At 44.3% G+C, this 9,770-nt stretch overlaps 1 protein-coding gene across 2 annotated transcripts; it reads left to right on the top strand.

Moving 5' to 3' along the window:
* The first annotated feature begins 6,579 nt into the window (after positions 1-6,579).
* LOC117842479 (uncharacterized) lies at positions 6,580-9,483 on the top strand. Of its 2 annotated transcripts, none has more exons than XM_034722946.2 (2): positions 6,580-8,142; positions 9,145-9,483. In XM_034722946.2, the coding sequence occupies exon 1, from the start codon at positions 6,803-6,805 to the stop codon at positions 8,129-8,131; it is 1,329 nt and encodes a 442-aa protein (XP_034578837.1). In that variant the 5' UTR covers positions 6,580-6,802; the 3' UTR covers positions 8,132-8,142; positions 9,145-9,483. The 2 variants fall into 2 exon arrangements, with proteins under 2 accessions (XP_034578837.1, XP_034578836.1); XM_034722945.2 differs by having other exon boundaries at positions 6,584-8,159.
* The last annotated feature ends 287 nt before the right edge of the window (positions 9,484-9,770 follow it).

A 9,770-nucleotide genomic window follows, 5' to 3' on the forward strand; every position in this document is an offset into this window, starting at 1 on the left:
TCGAAACAATATGCACATGCCGTTCTGTTGTGTATAATAGTAGTACTAGATTCATTGGTGGTGGTGTCTGCTGGCAAGCAGCGATATGGGTTCATAGTTCAGACACCTGAACATCGATTGTTTTGTCAGTGCTTAAACATGATTGCATAACAGGAATCATATAGATCAAAACTCTGTATTCAAATTGCGCTCTACAAATTTCTGAAACTTCTGTAACGCTGAAGTTACTGAATTTGAGTTCTTGTAATTCAGTTAGATGTGTTCTCCCAGAAGGCTCGGTATACCAATGACTTTTCTTGATGAATGGCTGCTGAACCTGGACAACACTTTGCAGTTTTGCAGACAACATGTGGTGTCGATCTGCTTCAGTTTAGCTTATTCTTTCTTAATAACACCAATGAACATCCATGGTTTGGTTCAAAACAAAAAACACAATAATTACTAAATTATTACACTCGATGACCAACTTTGTGTTCTACAGATTCCTGGCATTCCTGCAACTTTGGAGATGTATAAAGTTTGCACCCTTCTAACATCATATGCATGTGTTTCAGAGTTTCTCAGCATCCAAACTTGTTTCATGGAGTTGCTGCTGGGATGTGAACAGTTACTCTGCAATTTGCATTTTTGTTGCCAGCATGTGGTGTCTAACTGCTTCAATTTGGCGCGCTCTTTTTCCATGAAAAAGATACTAGCAAAAGATAGAGGAACACTTTCTGGTCAGTCCAAACAGTAGTCTGCCATTTACTAGTCCCTCTTTATTTCTGCGTGAATCTGAATTGTTCGTTGTACTGTTGTAAAAGGGGCTTGTCTTGGGTTCTGTACAGGCTTTGCAGAATTGGCCTACTGCTGAATTTTGGGATCTGTTTCGATAAACTATCGCGTGAAGACTTGTTCAACTGTCACTGACTTTGCATCTGGAAAATCGCGCGGCTACTATTGTAAAACATTTTAATTAGTGATCAATTAATATTAGAGATAATTGTAGAGGATCTTTCATGAAAAGGTGTGGACCTTTCATGAAGAGACCAACTTCATGAAAGGGTGTGGACCTTCCAACTCCCAAGAAACATAATGTCTTTCCCCCTTTATAAATATGTAACCAAACCATTCATTTAATCAATAGAGAGAATCCTCACATTCATTCTTTCGATCTCTCTTCAACTCTCAACAGCTACCGCGCGAGGTCACGTTATCAGTGAGGAAGAAAATTTGATGGATCCGGTGTCCAAACTTTCGTCAGTGTGCCCAGACCCTTCGATGGCCGCCGCGTGGCATCCCAACATATCAGACGCTATACGGAAAATACGGCTCTGTAGCAGCTAGGCAGACGCACGGCTCGTCCAAACTACACACGGCTCTAGCTCACTAAAAGTGCATCGGCTCGTCATGTACCCTGGTCGCTGGTCACTAGCCCCTAGGTCACCGACAAGATACACGAGGGTGGCTCGTCACGTACCCTGGTCACTGCAAGCACAAGTGCAGGAACTTCTTGCGAGCGCACAGATTTCTTCCTGCGAGGACATGGACGACGCAAGTTTCTATGTGAATCCCTTCGAGGTTCGAGCGCACGTTAGGTGAGAGAATGGAGCACTTGCAGGAACAGCGCGGCCACGCCACCACCGGCACCGAGGGCTATGACACAGGATGGGAGGTACCTGTGGATCCATGCCTAGGTCGCGCATTTCATCGAACACCTAGGATGCATATTTCGTCGAATAACTGGGAATCTGGGATGCTGTATAAATGGCTACACGACCGCCCACACCGAAGCACCGGTTGACGATGCGATGTATTCCAGTGCGAACGAGCTCACGAATAGCAAGAATGGTTTTGAGCAGGTTCACTGGTTTCCAGGTTAAAAACTTATCACTGAAACAGATTCAGTATGAAGTGGTTTAGAACCAACCAAACTGGCAAACCTATATTCCACCTTTCAACAGCAACAGAGAAGCAAGGAGAGAAGGCTCTGGACGCTCGACAGTGATGCCACTGAAAGTGACAGAGCCTTAGGAGAATGGAAAAACGGAACACCTGTAATGTAATGCGCCTACACTGCCTACCCCTGCAGTGTGGCTGTTCCTTCACCCGACGCCCAACAGACATGGCACGTCTGCATGTCCTATAAACTAATGTTCTCCCATTCCATTCCATGCTAAGCACAAATTGAGACTTACAGCTTGACGCGAGGGGTGTTGAGATTTGGAGTTTGCGAGATTGGGCAGCATGCTACTCATTCCCTCTTGTGTTTCGTGTGGAATTTGATCAGGGTACCAAGTACATTCTCAGGAGATGACTGCGGGAGCTAGTGTCGCATTGTGCAACGAATCTTGAGATGAAGTCCGCCTTCACTGGAGGCAGCATGTAACACCTCTGGTGTTTAGAAAACTTTAAGCAAGTTTAATTAAAATTAAACGTGTCATTGCATCTCACATTGTCCATAAGCCAAACGGTCATCTTATATGTTTATGTTTAAATTTTTGCAAATTTCATGTTTAAAAATTAAATTTAAAAGCCAAACTAAAAGTTAGAGCAACATGTGGATGTGAATAGTTGAAATGTTATTTTGCTCATAAACATGATTATTAGAAAGCATATACGTGATATATGTGAAAATAGTTCTGAATTTTCTTATAGGAGCAAAATGTTTAAATTAGCCATGTTTGAGTGCTTGCCAATTTAAATTCCTTTAAATAACCTATATGTTTTATGGTCAAAATGGAACGAAAAAACTATCTAGTTTCATAATATGTAACCCTTGTTATGTGATTCCAAGTTTAAAGGTTTAAAAATATTAGTCAAAATTTGGTCAAACAGCAATTTTGAAACCAGTTAACTGAACCTAGGATTCAGTGAGTTTTCCTCAACTTGGAGCCTTCCTATCTCCGAAACCAATTCGAATTTGACCAAACTTCCTTACTAAAAGCTGAAGTACTACATACTAGATATAACTTTGATATAGCTACTAGGGTCGGGTTGTATAGTGTTTATGAAAGTTTCGGCCACCTGAATATGTGTTTCCCGAGCAATTATAACTGAACCCCTTTGATTCAGTTTCGTCAGAGTGGGGGACTGGGCGTGCGCGCCTCAGAGCTGTGCCACCAGGGCGCACGGCGTGTCGACGCCTTGGCCCAAGTGATGTTTTGGGTTTTGTTGTTTTTCGTATTTTGGAGTATAGGTTCAATCTTGTTTATTGCATAAAAAATTGTAGAAAAATACTAAAAATGCAAAACTAATTTTGTTCGGTTCCTGGTGAATACATCTATGCAAATAAGATGGAGCTGGGGCAGGGCAGAGAGGGGCGCGACCGGCCGCGGGTGGTTGGGGCTGGGGCAGCGCGCGACTCGCCGGGGTCAGGCAGGGGCTGGCTCGGGCGGGCGAGCGGGGCCTCGCCGGCAGGCTGGCGGCAAGGCACTGCCGGGCGCGGCCACAGTCGGGGGAGGGCCACGCGGTGGCCGGGGAAGACCAGGCGAGCGCGCGGTGGCTGGTCGCGGTGAAGAAGACTCGCGACAGGAGAAAGAGAAGGAAAAAATAGAATGAACCGTCATTTTCCACTTACCAGTGGTAGTGGTGCTCCACGAATTCATGGATCTGGTGGTAGATTCACCGTTTTTTAAGTAGATCAGCGGTGGAGCTGCTAGAGCTGAAACCGTTTGACTGAAAAAATCTAGAGCGGAGGTATTTTTTTATCTGAAGCTTCGTGGAAGTTTCGAGCCTTGTAGGTGCGGTCCGGACCCGACCTGCAAAAAACAGTAAAACACTAACCGCACACATGTGACGTGCTGACGTGGCCACGGCTCCAAAATCCTCAAAGGAAAATTAATTCTGAAAGATAACGATTTCCATAAAATATCACTAAAAGAATACGCACTGTAAAATACCATTGAAAGATGCAATTGTGAACCGAAATTAGCACTCTGTTAAAATTTGCACAAATCGTTGTTAACTAGGATAAAAATACCCCTAACCTATCAATGTTCACTGGATAGAGTATTCATGATTCCTCGAAGAAGGGAAGAGAAGCAATATCAACGAAGAAATGCAACTGCTTATTTGCTTCTACTGAGAAAGGGAATAAAAACAATATCCACGAACTGTCTAGCATTCAACCTCCATTATTTGAGTAACAAAGAAACAGAGGGAAGGAAGTGGACAAGCTCGGAAGCTATTGCAGCCGCACAACATTCTATCTTCCCGATGGTTCACCTACTCATCCAAAGCTGCCAGCAGAAACGCGCGAAGCGAGCGACGGCGGCGTGCGGCTCGAATGCCGGAGTGCGTCCCCAGGGTAGCACATATGGCACCTAATACGGCGACGGATTGCGGCTCCAGCGGCCCGCGCGGCCGCGCCGCAGCTTCCGCGCTGCCCCGCACGTCGCGCAGGCTCCGCCTTCGCTCGTCCTAGCAGCGTGTGCTCGCTCCATAGAGGATCTGCGACTGGGAGCCCTGGACAAGAGAAGGGTAGAAATGTCATTTCAAGTCCGTTTACGTTCGTCACTTGGAAAATGAGTTCCAAGCACACAATATGCAACGGATTGGTAATCTATACCTAATAGTAAAGAGAGAATATTTCTTCCAACCGTCAATTTCTTTCAACCGGCATGGTCATTTTGCAAAAAAACTCTTAACTTTTTCGTAATCAACCCGCAATCCAAATGCTGAACAAATGGGGGGCTCGGGTGGAAAAAGGAGGGAAGGAAGGGGGTTAAAGGGGAAAACGCTTCTCCTTTTCGTCCCCTCCTCGCCTTGTCGCCGCTCGACCCTGTCGCCCCGGGTCCCCGCGGTGCCCCTTGTCGCCGCCCTCCACATCCTATGCCACCCCCCATCGCGCCCCTCCACGTCCCATGCCGCCCCGACTGCGCTGCCCGACCTTCTTCGGTCCCTCTCTCCCTTCCGAGGCCCGCTCGTCCCTTCCTCCATCTCTCACCAGCGGCACGGCGGCTCATTCCCAGCCGAGGTTGATGACGATGTAAAGGTAGCGTATGCGGGCCGTGGCAGCAGCGTTGGATCGGAGCAGGAGGCAATAGCGGTACTGTGCATGGACGAGGGTCTTGGTGTCGATGGGGTTCTGTAGTATGCAGAATACTGGTCAAAGTGAGTAGTGAGTATTTTGCAGATCTGATTCGGTCTCTGTGGAGAAATTTGTGGCTGATGTGTTTTTCTTTATTCTACGGAGCCGGTTGTGATGATGGATGAGATTGACAGAGCTGTGCATCAGATGATCATCGACGCAGGCGCCTACCCTTCTCCCCTTGGAATGGTGGGTTTCCGAACAGTGTCTGCACGCAGTGAACGAGTGCACCTGTCATGGAATCCCTGATTCTCGCGAGCTACAGGTTGATCGATTGTTTTGGCTTTGAATTGCTTCAAGTGTAGCAGTTAATCAGATGCATTTCTTGTTGAGCCATAGAAGCAGAATAACATACTATAGTTAGTAAATATTCTCGTAAGTAGCTAGATTGCATTATAACAATTACAAACTAGCTCTGAAACAAGATGTGTCAGCTGGTACAATTGCTGAACTTAATTTTGAGCTGAACAGTTATGCTTGCTTCGACTGACTATGCAGGATGGAGACATTATCAAAATTGATGTTACCGTCTACTTGAACGTATGTGCTACAATATTCTTTTCCTTATCAGCCACCATGTTCCTTTCCTTGTCATCGCTCTGTTCTAATGTGGTCAATATGGTCATTGCTAATCTTCTCGCTTTGTAAAGTGACATGGAGTGTTGCTCCAGGATATCATGGGGACACCTCAAGAACATACATTTGTGAAGATGTTGATGAATCTACTAAACAACTTGTCAATATGTAATTCTGCTGTTCCATCTTCTGACTAATTACCTAACATATTGTTTGAGCCCGTATCTGAATAACCTACTTTTTTGTCTGTAACAGGTCACTGAAGAGTACATGATGAGGGGCATATTAGCCTGTAGGCATGGTGATTTAATGTATATATCGTTTTTAATCATATAACATGAAAAAAAATCTATTTTTAAAGAAATTTAAATGGTACTCGAGTGCCCTACCTGGGCTGTGAATCAGACCCAAGGTGATGACATAAAGAAAAAAAAAAGGATAAATTCAATTTAAATAAGACTTCTACGTTTGAATAATTATGAATAAAATAACGCAGAATGTAAATAATAAAAAAATATAGATTCAGGGTAATATAAAAAAAGTAAATTCAAATTTTCTACAATTATGTTATTTAAAGTAAAGCCAAAACTAAAAAAATTATCCAATGCCCATAGCAATGCACGGGTAAGTCCATACATTAATTAATTAATTTGCAAACATCTAAATAGATATTACTCTTAGAACTCTCAACTACAGCTATTCCGATTCTCAACCTAATAAAACTCAACTATAGCTACGACTCTTTTATAAATTATCCAAATATAACATCAAAAGTACATATTAAGTTATATTAAAACATGATTAGAGTCATATTAAAACATGATTAGCTACATAAAGACCAAATTATATAGTATGGTAATATATTGATGTAGTTTTCATGTAGCCGTAGCAACATATAGGCATATTTGCTAGTTTTAGATAATGTTTGTATCTTTTGATGGTATTTTATCGAGATAAGATGTTTTAATGGTATTTTTCGAAAATCAGTTATCTTCCGGAGCTAGAACCAATTTTGTCAATCCCAAAGGTGAACCCTAGGTCCCTAGCCCCAAATTTCGTCCCAAATCTCGCCGCCTGCTGCCATCCCATCCGATCCCCTTGCCTCTACTTGGATTGGATCTGTTCACCTCCCCTGCTTCCTCGCCCTTCACGGACATGGCTGCCTCCACCGTCTCCTCCTGCGTTCCACCTTCTCTTCCCGAGTCCGCCGCCGCCTCAGGCTTGGTTCTCCTCGACAGGTGGTGCTACATCGCCGACCTCCCCAACAACACCACCGCCGCGAGCACCACGAGCAGCGGCTTGCCTATCAAGGTGACCTTCCGCGCCGCCCGCCCGCCACTTCTCTCCCACTTTTGTGTCCACTGCCCTGGCCTGGACTTCCGCAAAATAGGGCCCAAGATTGTCGCCACCGACGCAGATCTCGTCCTCCTCCGCGTTCCCATCGACCCCAACAGCATCAACAGAGGATTGGACTGGGACTACTTCGTCTACAGGCCGCGCGCCCAGTGGCTAAATCTGCTACCGAACCCGCACCCCAGGGTGCTCGACGACTCCGCAACTGCCCTCATTAGCCGCGAAGACGGCGCTTGGTATGTCGTTGCTGCTCTCTGTGTTAGGCTCCCCCTGTACGATGGCCGCGCGCTCATTAGGTGGGACTTCGACCTCCACCTGTACAGATCCTCAGATTCCAAAGGGTGGATCTCCAAGCGGTTGTCAGTGAATGAGTTCGAGAGGGACAAGCTTATCCCTTTACCTCGAGCAGTCGACAGGCTGTACCACGAGACGGAGAAGACCATCACAATTGGTGGTGAGCATGGCACGGTCGCCTGGGTGGACCTCTGGCGTGGCATCTTCTTTTGCGACGTGCTCAAGGAATGCCCACTGCTCCAGGATGTCCCACTGCCAGTGCCGGCAAGGGGTGACTGGGATCGCCTCTTCAGACATTGTAACCCCAGCTATTTGCGGGACGTAACTATCAGCCGAAACAAAGACTTGATCAAGTATGTAGAGTTGGAATTCTTGTACCGAGAAGAGCTGAATGCCACCCCTGTTTCCCACACTGACTGGGTGTGCAATAACTCAAGGAAATCCCAGGTCATCCGTGATGGCTGGAAGTCCACAACATGGAACATGGCAATACCGGTTGGTTTGGGGGAGGGCTGGCACCGTGACTGTGTAATTGACGTTAAAGACGTCAACTTGGAGGCTAGTGACCCATGTCTTTCTGATCTCATGGCTATGCTGAGCAGCAAGACCACACGAACATGGAAGGAACTTCCAGTGTCATGCCCCATCCTAAGCATGGATGATGATGTCGTTTACTTGCTTTCTCAAACCAGACCCAGGTACATGGACAAGTTGGCAGTGATATTTGCTATTGATGTGAGGAAGGCAATATTGCGAGGATTGGCTGAGCTTGATGTCCAGAAGAGCACCATTTTGTTCCCGAACATCTGCACAAGTGAGATCTGCAGGGGTACCTGAGCAGTATTAAGGTAACTTCTGTATGCTGGTAAGTTCCCTTTATGTTTTTATGTGCGACTATATGTATGAATGCCATGCTTGCCATGAGAACTAGTGAATCACTGTGTTGGTACCATTCTGGTTTCAGTCGGGTCTAGAGCTTAGCAAGTTAGTGCATCTAATTCAGGAGCTATGGCTTGATGACAGTGTGATTCAATGGAGGGTTATTGATATGACTTGTTCTGTACAGTGTTGTTGATGTTGTATATCAGTTGATCAAACAAATCCTGTCAATCCAATAAAAATAAGTTTGTGTTAAGCTGAATTTTTGTTGTTTGTGTGCGATCCTTCCTGTAAAATGTTAGCAAAACTGTTATGGAAGTAAACAAGGTCACAGCTCAGTTTTCTTTAACTGTGGTGGAGTTCTGTCAATCAATACTAAACAGCTTATATTGAAATAAAAAGACAAATATTAAGATTATTTTTATTTTGCTTGAATCGTCCGTACAATACTTATTTTTATCATTAATTCTTAATCTACTTTGAAATATACTAATATGCCTTAAAAGATGATAATTATTTGCTAATACCATCATTGGCATGTTAATACCCTGCATCTCACGAGCCTAGCTTGGGAGAAACGGATTTCAATATCGTTTCCTGGGAGCCAGGCTCGCTGGCTACTTTTGCATGCCATGGGACAGGCTTAGACCTTCCCCTAGGCAACCAAATGCCCAAAAGCTGCACCCACATAGCCTGGCTGGGGCATCTGCAGGGAACCAAATACATTCTTATTGGACATGGTATTGAGTTATGTTTATGACAGAAACTAAGTTCCTCTGGGTTTTCACTTTAAGAATATTATATTTGACCAAAACAAACATGCATAATTTATTCTTGATTTTATGTTTCTTTCTATTTTTTGTGCTAGTTACTGATAAACATGAGACTTGTTCTTGTTGGATAAAAATAATAATTCTTGCTGTAGAGAATTTTTTTCTCATTCAAAACGTGAGCTATTCTCTTTGATGCAGATAGAAGCGAAGCGAGCTGAAAAGTAGCTATCAAACAAACTGAACAGGGTAAACCATCTGAGGTGCATGCGAAGAACTGGCTAGGACAAAGAAGCGTCAACCTGTTTGTTGAAACATGGTACAAAGAATCTGGATGCAGACATTGGAGATTGAACTTCTTGAGTTGATTTATGAAAATTATGTGTAATGCAACTATCTGGATTATGTTGCTTGCAGTATGCAGATATAGGTACTTTATTATGTACTAGTGAACTTGTGTGGGCTAAATGTTTTGGTTGAACCATGTTTGTATGTGTTATGATTTGGTTTTAAATTTTTCTGTATGCACATTTTCTCTTTTGTTCCTGGCATCCCACGTAATGTCTATCTAATGATTTATTGATTTAAATGTACTACTCCCTCAATTTACATTTATTTGTTGATACTGCAGTTCAAAACAAAAGCTGTTATAATATATGACGCTGCTGTTCATAGCAAGCACCGCCGCCCTAGCTGCATGACGGCTGCTAGCTGCTTCAGTTCGTCAGCCATTTTGGTGGTTCCTGACTACCTGGTGGTGTTGGTTAAGCTCTTGAGCATCCCCTCTCTGTCTCTGATACAGCATTTTAGGCCCGTTTGCCTGTAAA

This window comes from Setaria viridis, chromosome 2, assembly GCF_005286985.2.
Source record: "Setaria viridis chromosome 2, Setaria_viridis_v4.0, whole genome shotgun sequence".
Classification (NCBI taxonomy): domain Eukaryota; kingdom Viridiplantae; phylum Streptophyta; class Magnoliopsida; order Poales; family Poaceae; genus Setaria; species Setaria viridis.

Coding starts and splice junctions, on each gene's coding strand:
- LOC117842479 (XM_034722946.2), top strand. CDS start 6,803: ATGGCTGCCTCCACCGTCTCCTCCTGCGTTCCACCTTCTCTTCCCGAG.